The sequence below is a fragment of the Solanum stenotomum genome, chromosome 1, assembly GCF_019186545.1.
Source record: "Solanum stenotomum isolate F172 chromosome 1, ASM1918654v1, whole genome shotgun sequence".
In the NCBI taxonomy this organism is placed as follows: Eukaryota; Viridiplantae; Streptophyta; class Magnoliopsida; order Solanales; family Solanaceae; genus Solanum; species Solanum stenotomum.
The window spans coordinates 11745441-11758511 of NC_064282.1; the positions used below are offsets into that span (position 1 = coordinate 11745441).

Consider the following 13071-nt stretch of genomic DNA (forward strand, 5'->3'; position numbering starts at 1 on the left):
GAAAGTTTTATCTACTTCTTATAAAAAGAAATGGTAGTATCCGTTATGTTAGGGGAGGTCCAAATCTTCATATTTATCCTTTTTAAATATCTCATGAATCAGTCATTTCCGAATGGACCATTTTGTACACGATAATATACATGCTTACTCAAATGTAACTTTCCAGAATCAGACAGTTCACTTCTTTGAAACATATGCATAGTATTGAGCCATAGGAACAACGAAAGCAATCACTAACAGCCCACCAACCACAAGTGTGAATTGTCCTCTTTTCTCATCAGTTTCCTCTCTGGATTTAAAGTTGGACTCTCTTTTGTTATCCTTGAGTTGGGGGCCACCAGGGTCAGGAAGGCCATCAATGGCTGCAACGAGACGTCTGGCAGTGCTGAAAACTGCTTCATTGTACTTCTCTTCAGTAGCCAAGACTACAAATATTGAAACCAATAGCCCCACCATCAATCAAGAGCATTAGTGTACTTTCACTATGAAACAAAACAGAATTGTTCTGGGGTTGCTAGTTCTCCTATATATACAGAACAAGTTGTCTAGATAGATAATACTTTATTAGAATAGTCATCTACACACAGAAAAAACATGTGGTCATCGATAGTTCTGTGTAAACCTTCCCAAATTTGGTTTATCCAACAAACACTTCGAATTCATGCATCCAAACCCCATTTTTCTTGATAAAGAGACTTTTCATACCAACTTTAGCACTAAGAATGAAATCCAGATGCTGCATTAATTTTATCAATTGGTAAATAATTGAACGAGACCTTGGGACTGGGGTTTAACCTCGAGAAATAGACAATTAACGGAGAATGCTCCAAAAAAATTCACTTCATCCCAGTTTATTAGAAGTATGAATAATAAGGAGAAAGGGATCTGTTTCCTTTTCTTGCATGTCTAAATGTCATTGCCATCCTACTAGAATCATTCAAATGATACTAGTTTCTCCAGAGCTTCGACATCACGATCTACTTTTGGACCAGAAGATATGCTTTTTAAAGAATTCTTAATTGCATGCACAGAATAACTAAGAAAAAGTCCTTATTCCTCCATTGGATTGTCTCAGGATCATTACAAATATATAAACAACTAGGTGAACTCTTTTGGAGTTTGTGTTTCTAGGTCCTGTTTATAAATCCTTGGACATGACAATGAGAAAGCTTTTCTAGCAGTTAAGACCTAAGAGTTATTGAATTTATCGTACTCACTAAATTGCTTACATGCTATTGTTAATGTTGATGAAGAGAATTAGACTTTTCTAACCTAGTAAGTATAATCTATGAAAAGTAATATTCTCTATTATACTAATTCTCTGTACTATACTTCATGTCCATACCAAAATTGTGAATCTTACTTATCACCACTGTTCTCAATAAACCATTCATTGGAAATCAACCTCAATGACAGAATTAATCAATGTGCCCAAACAACAAGGAACTAAGAGGAAGTATTTCCTACCTGGAAGGTTCTCTGAGACGGTAGCATCAAGAACAGTATCTCCAACGGCCTTTACAAAATCAGGGCCACCAGTTATTGCGCCTTCCTTTTGACTTGTAACGAGCACAACTATACCCTTATCATTTCCTTGTTCAACACTAGGGTACCACTTCTCCAAAACTTGATCAGCATACTCAAAAGCATCAGCTTTGCTCTACAAAAAAAAAACAAAAGTTACCATTTCGATTATTTTTCCTTAGTCAGTATAGTTTACAGGTTGAGGTCATAAGTCTCTCCAAGACAAGAATTTACAAAAGAACATAAGTACTTTAAGAGCATATCAAGTAGAAAATCACCATAAAGATAGATTGAAACTTTTCTTCTGAATAACTAATTATAGACTATTTCAAGATAAAGAAGAGAAGAAAAATTACAGTGAGCTTGCGGACAGTGATGAAATTAATGTGGAAGCCTTTTCTCTTCTCTACATCAGACAACAATGCCTTCAAATCAGACTTTGTCACCCTGCTAAGCACACCAGCATCATCAACTACATATGAGTCCTTTGGTGGCCCTTCATTTAACACATCAAATTCAGATGCCAATGCAGAATCAGAAGACACAACTGGGCAAAAATTAAGGGCTAAAGAAATAGCTAGAGCAGCTAATCCTTGCTGGACATGAGAAACCCAACTTTTGGGTACTGAAAAAGATTCTTTTTCAATCTGGGAATGTTGTTTTCTGAGGCTGCAGCAAATTGGCTTAGTTGATCTGGGTAAGTGAGAAAGGGAAAGAAAAGGCTTTGAAAGGGAAGTTTTGGGGTTGAAGAGAGGAGAAAAAGGAGGGGAGAGAATAGTTTCCATTGGAAGAAAAACAGTAACAGATCAAAATTCGTGAGAAAGTACAGAAAAAAGTTGTTTTTGTTGCTCAGTGTGACACTGGCTATGTGTTTTTTGTTCATATTTCGGGTGGTTTGTGTTGTGTTATGTTGCTTCTCCTTCATTGGTTGTGGCTGAATCTTGATCTTGTATGGATAACGTTTTTCTCAGCCATGGAGAAACACAAGGGCATTCTGGTCTTTTCCTCTTTGTTTATAACTATAAGTTATTCGGTTCATTTCAATTAATTGTTTTTACAGCTTTTGAATCTTGTGTTCAATTAAAAATATTGTGAAATATATTATCCTTATCTTAAATATATCACTATCATTATCTCGTAGGATAAAAATATTATTTTTGATATACCACAACTTAATAAAACATTTGTCTACTCTTTAACCAACATTGAAAAATATTTCAAAAAAGAAGTTATTCCCTCAATTTAAAAAAGAATTATCTACTTTCATTTTCATTTTGTTTGAAAAAGAATTACCCTTTTTCCTTTTTAGTAATATTTTTATTTCAGTTTTCCACGTGAAATGTTTAAGGCAATGAGATTAAGGGTGTGTTTTGGTATGAAGGAAAATGTTTTCTTGGAAAACAAGTGGATTTCTAACTTATTTTCTCATGTTTGATTGGTGAGTTGAAAATATTTTTTAATGTTTGGTGGGTGAATCAAAAATATTTTTCAGAAAATATATTTTATTTTTAGCTTGAGACTAAAAAATACTCTTCAGGAAATAATTTCTGATCCGAAAATCAACACCGATAATTGGTCTAGGACCCGACCTCGACACCCAAATTAGGACAAGATCCCAATGACCATTCCAAAATCTGACCCTGAGATTTGACTCAGGAAAAAAAATTCATTTTTTTTTTTTAAAAACAATTTGATGGGGTGGGGTGGCATAAAAATGATTTTTTTTAAAATTTAAAATATTTTTAAAAAACAATTTCTTTTTTTAAAAAAAATTCTTTTTGATGGGAGTGGCGCGGGGGGGGGGGGGGGTGGCGTTAAAAATGAAATTTTTCCCAAAAACCTTTTTTTGTTAAAAAATTTGACGAAAATGGCCTGGGCAGGGGGTGGGGGTAGAGGGTGGCATAAAAATGAAAAAAAATTAAATTTAAATGGGGAGGGTCGGTTACGAAGTATGGTAGGGTGAGAAACAAATTAAAGGATAAGTTATTTTCCTTAAATTTGAGGAAAATGAGTTGATTAGAAAAACACTTTTCAAACACTTCAGCCAACCTAACACACACCCTTTGGTACATTTAGCCTAACTTTAATTTTTGATCACAATAGTGAAAAATATTCTTTATTTTCTTAAATTCTGTCATCTCAAGGCAAATTAAACCATTTCTTAAAAAACCCAGGGAGTATTTTTTTTTTTATAAAAAAACATTATTTTTGATCATGTAAAAGAGTAAAACCAGGTAAAAAAAAAGAAAAGAAGGGTAAAACCAAAAACCATGTTTTTTTAAAAAACAAAAAATTGTGACAGGTGGCAGTCCATAAACGGTAAGCACTACCAGCTTAACTTATGCTGCGAAGTAGCAAACAAATCCTCCTTAAACCCTCTTCTCAAATTCCAAAACCTCCATTTCCGTCTTGAATCTCCTTGATCACAAATGGCTTTAGGGCGATTGCAGACGCTTCGAAACATCTTTGAAACAGTTCAAATTCGAGAGTTCTCTACCTTGTAAGCTGCTCAATTTATTATAATCTGTATCCTTAAATTCGTAAAATGCATATAAAGTTCTTTCTGCAAAGACTTGCTATATTTTGATTACATGCGAAAACGAGTTTATTAGCGAAACAGCCAGCTTCCCATTTTCCGTTTTGTTAGAAAAATGTTTTTTTTCGGAATTAAAGATGTCTTTTGTATCAAATCTGCCTCTTTTTTGGATACTGCAGGCTAGCCAGCTCAAGAAGCAATTCAAAATCTATTTCAAATGGTAAGTGCATGCTTTCAGTTTCTACGCGCATTTGATATTCTATTTCACAAATGGGTTTGTTGAAATTTACTTCATTTTGGTTGTGTTTAGAGGCTGATGGAAAGATACAAGTGGAATAGGTGAATGAATTGTTTTTTATGGTTGTTGTTCTCACTTATGGGATTGGTTGCAATATGAAATCGTAAATTAAGCTGGTCTATTTGTAGCTGAATTGCATCATGTTGGAATAGATATGTTGTTTTCTGATTATCCTATCATTTTCCATTTCATTCATTTCAGTTCTTATGAGGGATAACTCTTATCTGTAATGAATTGAATAGTCTTTTCTTGTGATCCGATACAAGAGCTGGAGCAATTTACTTGCTTATATAAATGGCCGGACCTCCATCCATGGAATAATATCACTTGGTGAAAGACCACTCACTCTGAATCAATTAGTTTACTTTCTTCCTTCTTGTTTCATTTTCGTTGTGTTGACCTCTCTGCCTTTTAGAATTTGAACTCTGAGCTGTTAGTTGAACAAACATATTTCTTTGTTAAACTGTCTACTCCTGGTGTTCAGTTCCACATAGCACACTGAGGTGCATATCATCCTGCATCTATAAGGACCATGGAGGTATCCCCTGGACATCTGGAGATAAAATAATGCTCCGTTCAACTACGGTGAGTTAGATTTGAAAAAAATATCAAAGTTGTATTCAGAGGTAGCTTTCCTTTTTATAATTTAAATTTTGTGAGCATTTTATCTAAGTTTTAACTTGTCTGTAACTATTAGTTGTCTCAAGTGGTTTAAGCACCTTCTGTTTGACTGTTGATGGAGCATATTGAAAGTCCAGAGAGAATCATTAAGAATAACTTTATAACTAAGAATCCCAAAAAATTAGAAAACTTTATTTTAACCTAAACTTCCGTTATTACAGTTGTTTATAATTTTCTTATATTAATTATTAAGTTGCCTAAACTCCGATATAAGAGTTCTCTTATATACTGTTCACCAACCAATTCAAACAAGAGCTTTTATCTCCTCTTCTTATTTCACATGAAATAAGGTAAGTTTAGGCTAAAGGGAGTTTCGCAGCAGAAGAGGTGAATTTTCTGTGGAAGAATCCCAACTGATGGTTGACACTCTTATAGTGTGTCCTTATCTCTTTTAGACAGATCAAAGTTCTTTTTGAACTGTTTCAATGTTATTTTAAAATTGGTTGATCAGTGAATCTGTTGCTGTCCCTTCTGTACTATTGTCCTTGTTAGTTTGCTCACTTTCTCTTCTAGTGGAATTGATACTCCTGATCGTTTTCCTTGTAGTAATTGTATATCCTTATTTTGTTGAATGAGAGCTTTGACTACTCCTATCACTTTTACTTTCCGTCTAGACGCAGGAGCCAATAAGCTATGGTTACATGCGATCAGTTACAACAAAAGCAAAAGCTCCAGCCCAAGCACGGCAAATGGTAACAAAATTGAAACTCTGCTAGTGATGAATAAATATGCTTGGTTTCATTTTGGTTGTTACTTGTTAGTGTTAAGCACATTAATCTGTTACGGCCTTTAGATTATTCTTTTGATGTGGTTTCTCCCTTGGTGACTTGGACCCACAACCTTAAGGTTGGAGATAGATGTGCTTTCCACTTGAGCTACCCTCTCTTGTCAAAAGAATTTTTTTTTTACAATTAAGTTGGATAAACATTTAAGCTTTAAATTTTTTCCGTCTATAGGGAGCAGTCAAAGTGTCTATGCTGAGTCCTGGAATCATATATGAGCCTTATGTCCCTCGTGAGAAAATCCCATTCTGGAAGCGGTAAGTAAGACTTCTCATGCAATTGGCTTTTGATTTTGGTTGCTCGCTCTTCTGATTAATATCTAAATACAAGAGATCTTTTCTGGAATCAGTTTTAGTCTGTATCTAACAGAGAGAAAACTATTATGGTATTTAGGTAACTTTTGGTGTGGCAGTCTAGGACTGTCAAATTCTTTGTTCTAGTTACTGACATTGATTAGGACAGGATGGATTGTATATGCTCACATAAGACAGTATCCAAGGAGAAAATATAATGAGGAGAAAACTGAGGCAAGCTAATTATGGACAACACGCACCATGGTGCACGAATGAGGTAGTAGGTTCTTTTGGGGTTGGTATACCGAAACATATAAGAAATCAATGGACTAATATTAAGTTATTAACAATGTCTAGTTCAAAGTGGAAATAGGAGGTGCTTTGAAGACAAAAAGGAGATGATTCATGTTGTCAAATATAGATGTGTTCAAAATTTGTACTATTGGATGAAAGTAAATTTTGATTTAAATATGTATGACATGATGGACTTGTTAGAATCTTTGAATCTGTAATGTAAACCAAGTCCTGCTTTTTGTACTTGCTGGAGTACTATCTTGGTACTGTACGTCTTATTCAAAGTAGGGAATGTAAGGAGAATTCACCTTGGCAGATGCATGGTTAGGTCATACACTCCTTAAAGAAATGTTTTTAGATCTCTTTTGTAGTGATGCTGATAAAAAGGTCACAGTATTATAAATAAAATTAGAAGTGCTCATTTGGTGATTTGGAGTTCTTTACACTTCGTGATCATGCAAAACAACCTGTGTTCAACTTTTCAAATCTTGATACCAGGTATTTCACTAGAAATGGTTGGAAAAGGACAAAGGAGGATCTTACTTCAGAGGTAATTATTTGTGCATCTGACCGTTCTATATAAACTCATTTGCACTGCTACTTGACTACTTCACAAAAATAAATTGTTTCAAGATCTGCTATTCTTAAGTTTTTAACCCCTCATGGCATGTTCCTTCACTTGGATTCGGGTTAATAATAAGAAATTATTGATATTATTTAAGGGTGACTATGCGAAAAGTTCCTATTATATGTCCTTTATCTTCATTGTCTTCACCTTTACTCATCAAATTTGTCTTTGCAGCTAAAAAATGCATACGCTATTGCTAAATTACGAAAATCTGGATATTCAAAAAAACAGTTCTATACTGAAGCTGTTAGCATATACAAAGAGGTGTTCTTTCAATTTTGTTCTATTTTTTTCAGTACTTTAGACTTCTTGGGTGATTGTCGTCCTCTTGTTTCTGTTTACTAACATTTTCTATGTTCAGCATTTGACTTGCATGTACTTCTGCCTTTCCCCTTTCAGATAAATACCCAAATGGCAAATGGAGGAAAGGGAACTTTGAGGAAATTAGTTACGGAGCATATGTACTCTGTAGGTTCTTATACCTGGTATTTTTATTCTGAATTCACACCGTGCCTTCAATCTTGCTGCTTAACCTGGTCATTTGGATGAAACAATGAGATTATGCTTTTGGCATGGGTTAGGTCCTGTTTGTAATGAGTGGATCTTGGACCACTTCAATTTTCATACATAGGCCATGTTGGCTATCGGATTGGTCCACAGTTATCTATATTTGTCATGGGCTATTTAATTAATTAACTCTTTCTGACTTCAAACTTAAAACTAGTCTGTTTGACATATTTCTTCCTTTGGTCTTACAAGACAGGCTCTCAAGAATGAGATCAAGCAACGAGAATCAGTGTGGCCTACTGTCTACTGGGAACTAATTGAACCAATTGTAAAAGTGCGAACTCTGCGAGCTCGATTGGCAAGTACCAAACCTTAACCATACAAGCTTGTAACTGCCTTGGTTTGCATGTGTAGGAACATTATGTAACTACCAGGACACTAGGTGGAACTTAAGATGATTACCTTTTCCATGTGATGGATATGATCTACATTTTTTGTCTCTCTTATTTGGTTTGTCAGGATCAAAGCCTTTTATGCTGACCCTTTATAAATTCTGTCTCGGGTTCTGATGGACACTTCCTTATGTGATGGATAGATCTACATTTTTGGTCTCTCTAATTTGGTTTTTCAGCAGCAAACCCTTCCATAAATTTTCTTCCTGGGTTGGTTTTGGTATTTGTCTTTCCTGGAGAAACCGTATTCAATGGGGTCGATAACGAAACACATCAGGGTTTAAGAAATTGTGTACGCTTCTGATAATATTTTTAGTTTTTGTACCTGTCTTATTGCCTATATCTTTTCTTAAGATGACGTTGCCAACTTGCCATGTAATTGATTGGGGAGAGAGTGCTAGTTTAACTGGGATGATAAATATTAAAGCCCTAGAGGCTATTTGATATTGGAAGTTGTTGAATTGCTTTTCTACTCAGTTTTCCATATCAGGTACTATATATGTTGTATTTCTTATATTTTTTAGGCGAAAGCAAACTGTAGAGAGCTCATAATGTCAAAGATGATGTGAACTGAAAGTGTTTTTTCTTTCTGTTGTTAAATTGTTTATCCTTCGCCTCCCTTCAATCACTTTTCACGAATATTAAGAAATATAACAACAAATGGAACCTCTATCATGTAAAAAGGGGAAAAAAAGGAATTTCATTCTCTTTAGATTTTCTCTCCACCAAGTGATTATTCGTGTGGAGGTTTTGGCGTTTGAACTTTTGCCCCTTCTTAGTTGTGCAATGATAGAACTCTGTAGCTGCTTCTTTGCAGATTGGTGTTGATCGAAATGATCTGAGTAAGGTGTTCATACAGCTTACACTTGAGTTTCTGGCTAAGCAGGTAAGCTGGCCAGTAATTTAAATATATTCTGTTTTGAGTTCATTTGATGCTGATGCCTGCTCCTGTCAATGGTGTTGTAGCTGTTTGAAGTTTTCTGCATCTCATGATTGTAATGCTTGATTCGGTTGTGAAATTTGACATCCAGTCCTGTTGATATGACCAAATAGCTGCATAATTTATTTATTTTGAGAAAGAAAATAGCTGCATAATTTGTCTATATTACCACACCTTTAAGACTTTACCTGGCGGATAACCTTTGTTTATTGCTAATCAACATGGCAATCAAAGACATCCATTTTATAGAGAATTACTTGGAAAAACAACTCAAGCAAAAGGTAATGTCACCATTCTGATTGTAACTTGAGAAAAGAAGAAAGTGAATAGGTGCCGATTGGTGTTCTCCTATCCCTAGTACCCAAAGAGGATTTTGTGAACACAATCTCAAACTTGAATCATGGCATGACAGGTGGCAATGACTTTACCTATTTGCTTGCTTGTTTTGATAGACTATTTTAGCTCATGAAATTTCCTGCTTGCTAGGAAAGAAAGAAGAGTATTGGAAGATCACTTTCTAGTTTCCTACTGCTTATTCATGAACCAGCGACCTCTATACCCAAAACAGATGCACTAACCATACTGTGCTTGCAAATATCAATGACTTCTAGTTGATGATGAACTTGCTTCCTTGTCTGTTAATGGACTTAAATTAACTGATTGCAGATTCTGTCACATGAGTTAACAATTATGTTTATGCTGTGGTCACATAGTGTATAATAAAGAAAAATCAGGATAAATTAATTTTCATGGTTGTTAAATTAGCCTAAAAAAGGAAAGAGTTCTATTGGCATCATATCAGTCTTACCTTGAAACTAAGAGATCCTGCTGCAGCTTATGGATAAGAAAAGTAATAAACCCTTATCTTGTTACCTTTAAACTAAGAGACCTTGCTGCTATTTGTGGATAAGAAAAGGAATAAGCCCTTATCTCGTTACCTTAAAACCAAGAGATCCTGCTGCCACTTGTGGATAAGAAAAGGAATTAACCCTTATCATATCACCTTAGCAAAATTAGTTTGTAAATGAAATAATTGGAGAACGGCCTTTCTCATGTTTTACTAGTCCAAAGGAACTTCGTTTAGTTTCCACGAGTGCGTCAGGTTTTACTTTTAATATTTAAAATTTAAAAGACCAACACATCTTTTGTTGTAATGCAGTCTAGGGTTATTAGAAGTGATTATCCTATGTTGATATTAAGCTTTTTTACAGAAGTTTGAGGCATATGATGGGAAAGGAGCTGTTGTCTCTGGAGATAGAAATAAGGAGGTATGTGATAGAGATTCTGTATAATGCAGTGATCAACTGAATTAGCCATCCGACATTGCTGTGAAGAAAGTCACTTTTCTACACTCCAAAGTTGAGGAATGCTGAACCAGAGTTTGTTATTTAGTCTAAGTTAATGGCTCCATATCTTACAAATATATCTGGGATATTAACATATGGATTGGGAATTTGGGATGCCAGAAGCATTACCTTGCAAGCCTCTTATAACGTTCTATATTTTCTTCTGTTTTTTTTTTTAAAAAAAAACAGCATTCCTGGTTACATCTAGTAAAGGGCTGCTAAGTCACCACAGATAATACAAAGGTCTAATATTTGGTATGCTGAAATTTATAGTTTTCCACCATCATAGTAGTTATGTTAGTGAAGCATTTTGGCAACAAGTCCTACTATGTGATTGCCTATGCAATAGTAGTAGAAAACACTATTTTCTCATTTGTTTTTTCCCATCCAGGTCTTGGTACGTGATATATGGGTTTTTGAGAAGTCTCTCTTCCACCCTGGAGCTTACTGGCGTTTATGTGGACGAATCAAAGTTTAGATAGACTAAGTGAAGAGGGAGTGATACACTTCAATTCTGTAAGATGCTAAGATTTGTAACTTATCCAATCCTTAGATACTACATGTCTTTGTTTCTCTCAAGCTAATTAGTTGGGACTGCCTCATGGGTCGAAGAGTACTTTTGTGTGCCTTATCCCCGAGTCCATTCAGAAAATTTCCTTCAGACTTGTGTATCTGCCATTTTATGACTTAATAAGCAGGTGTGGTCCTGAATAATCGTTCTTAGAAGAAAACCTTTAAAGATGTATTTTTAGTTTTTTGTAATTGTTTTGAAGTGTTGTCAGTGTGATTTAAGGGAATGTCTATCATTTGACTTGGTGAAAATTGTGTACAAAGAAGTATACTCCTTGCTTCTTTGCTTGGTAAATAGTAATACATCTCGTCTGGTTTCATTCTCTTTCTTCATGTGCTCTTCAATCAATTAGTATTTCATTGTTCGAAAGTATTGCACTTCAGTTAAAGCTGACCAAATCCCTTAATCCTCTTTATTAGTTTTCCATGCTCAATTGGTTTCAATTCTTAAGCTGAGATTGACAATCAGAGCCATCTTCTTGATTATCTTTTTGTTCTTAAACTCGAGTTGAGAAAGAGGCAAGGAATAAAAACCTTGGTGCTCTATAAACATTAGCTTTATGGAAGGAGGAAATAAGATGCTATCAGGCTTTGGCTTTGGTTTGCTCTCAAGAAAAGAAAAGGAACATTGCTTGCAACTGTTGCTTGTCTTTGCAGAAAGAATCCAATGCTACAGCAGGCTAAAAGCCTGCGTTATTTTTTTAATTTCCTTTCTTTAAACAGACTAAGAAATGGACCAAGGAGAAAACAAGATCCAGTTCTTTGGCATTTTTAATGAGTTCCTATGTTATATCATGTCTTTTGGATGTCCTGTGTGTTTCAGTCTATCCATCTGTCGAAGGCTATTCAACTTGTTCAAGGATACTGCTGCTGAAATAGCAGGTCAAATCTACATGATCACGAGTTTGAATTTATCTTGGCGCAATGGCATCCTTATTGTCGACAGGCTTTATGAATTTGTTGTGCAGAGCCTTGCTGATGAAGCTACCAAACCTGTAACTTTGGGTGATTCCAAGGGTCACAGTTTGGTCAATACAGGCCAATCTCGATCTAATCCAGGTAATGGAAATCACTCAACCAATGAACATGTTCTGCATTCTGAAGATTCGAGTTCTCGTGTAATTCCCAAGCTGGAAGAAGCTGTAGTTGAAGATGATCCTGTCCTTGAAAATGAAGAAAGTGAGCTTTCTCAGGTAACTAGTGAAGAGAATGAAGGTGACAAGATTGTTGAGGAAGAGGCCTCTGGACCATCAATGGAAACTCAAAATAAAGCTCCAAAGAAGATGGTTAGCATAAATGATAATGTGGAGGAGATTTATTTCAGTAAGAAGAAGAAGAAGAAAAAGAAATCAACAGAGAAAGTGCCTTCCAACAAAGAGGAAGTAAAAGAAGAGCCAAAACCATTGAAATCAATTCTCAAGGTGGGCTCTAATGTAAATGAAAATTGGGATGAGAAATAGTAAATTCATAGGTGCAAATAACAAAAAATTACTAGTAAATTATACTTGTTAATGACGCACATTGCGTTTGGGATATGAAATAAGTTCTCACTCATTAGTATCTATGAGGTGTTATGGTCATATGGTTGACAGGGCATTGTTTAAGATTGAACAACTTTTTTATGATATTAACTTATTGACGTCCAAACATATATCCAGATTTTAGTACTCAATTAAATATACGCACATCAATATTTACACCTAATAGAACACTTTAAAGTTTAACATTAAGAGATAGCAAATTTAAGTAAGAACATATATTACTTTAAATTTTATGTTCATTTCATCTTCCAAGAATAGAAAAAGGGATCTCACCTTGCCATGAAGCAGAACTCATATTCCTTTTCTTTTATAGCATGACACATACTCATATTCTTCAAAATATACGCTAAATATAATTGCATTTGCAACATTTATTCCTCCTCAAGTTAGAAAAATCTAAAAACACTAGACACTCAATTTAAGATGTAATTTCACATAGGACAAGCTTATCAAAAATTCCTAATAGCTTTACGAAGAAAAAGTGATTTTAAAAGTTTGATCAAACAAACTAATAATAATATATAATTATGATCCTCACGCGCGCACACCTTCCACCCAAAGAGAAATCTTCCTACTCATTCCATAGTTCAATAGTCAAGATCTCCTCCTAGTTTTTTTTTTTGTCTTTACTTTGTTATAAATATACATAGTTTTGGACATTTTACCTAGTTCTTGATGT

General features: G+C 34.8%; 3 protein-coding genes across 3 annotated transcripts; 2 read left to right on the plus strand and 1 right to left on the minus strand.

The window, feature by feature from the left end:
* Positions 1–66: 66 nt before the first annotated feature.
* On the minus strand, positions 67–2445 carry LOC125866547 (UPF0603 protein At1g54780, chloroplastic). Its single transcript, XM_049546819.1, has 3 exons — positions 1881–2445; positions 1468–1660; positions 67–425 (listed from the first exon to the last, which is right to left on the minus strand). Exons 1-3 carry the CDS (start codon positions 2307–2309, stop codon positions 178–180), a joined length of 870 nt encoding a protein of 289 aa, XP_049402776.1. The 5' UTR covers positions 2310–2445; the 3' UTR covers positions 67–177.
* Positions 2446–3885: 1440 nt separating this feature from the next.
* LOC125850652 (uncharacterized) lies at positions 3886–11078 on the plus strand. Its single transcript, XM_049530511.1, has 12 exons — positions 3886–4024; positions 4240–4280; positions 4843–4943; positions 5654–5731; positions 5996–6078; positions 6907–6958; positions 7211–7300; positions 7436–7504; positions 7800–7901; positions 8813–8881; positions 10147–10203; positions 10673–11078. The coding sequence occupies exons 1-12, from the start codon at positions 3954–3956 to the stop codon at positions 10757–10759; spliced, it is 900 nt and encodes a 299-aa protein (XP_049386468.1). The 5' UTR covers positions 3886–3953; the 3' UTR covers positions 10760–11078.
* A 218-nt stretch (positions 11079–11296) lies between these two features.
* On the plus strand, positions 11297–12488 carry LOC125850661 (uncharacterized). The gene has a single exon (XM_049530516.1). The coding sequence runs from the start codon at positions 11583–11585 to the stop codon at positions 12309–12311; it is 729 nt and encodes a 242-aa protein (XP_049386473.1). The 5' UTR covers positions 11297–11582; the 3' UTR covers positions 12312–12488.
* Positions 12489–13071: the final 583 nt, after the last annotated feature.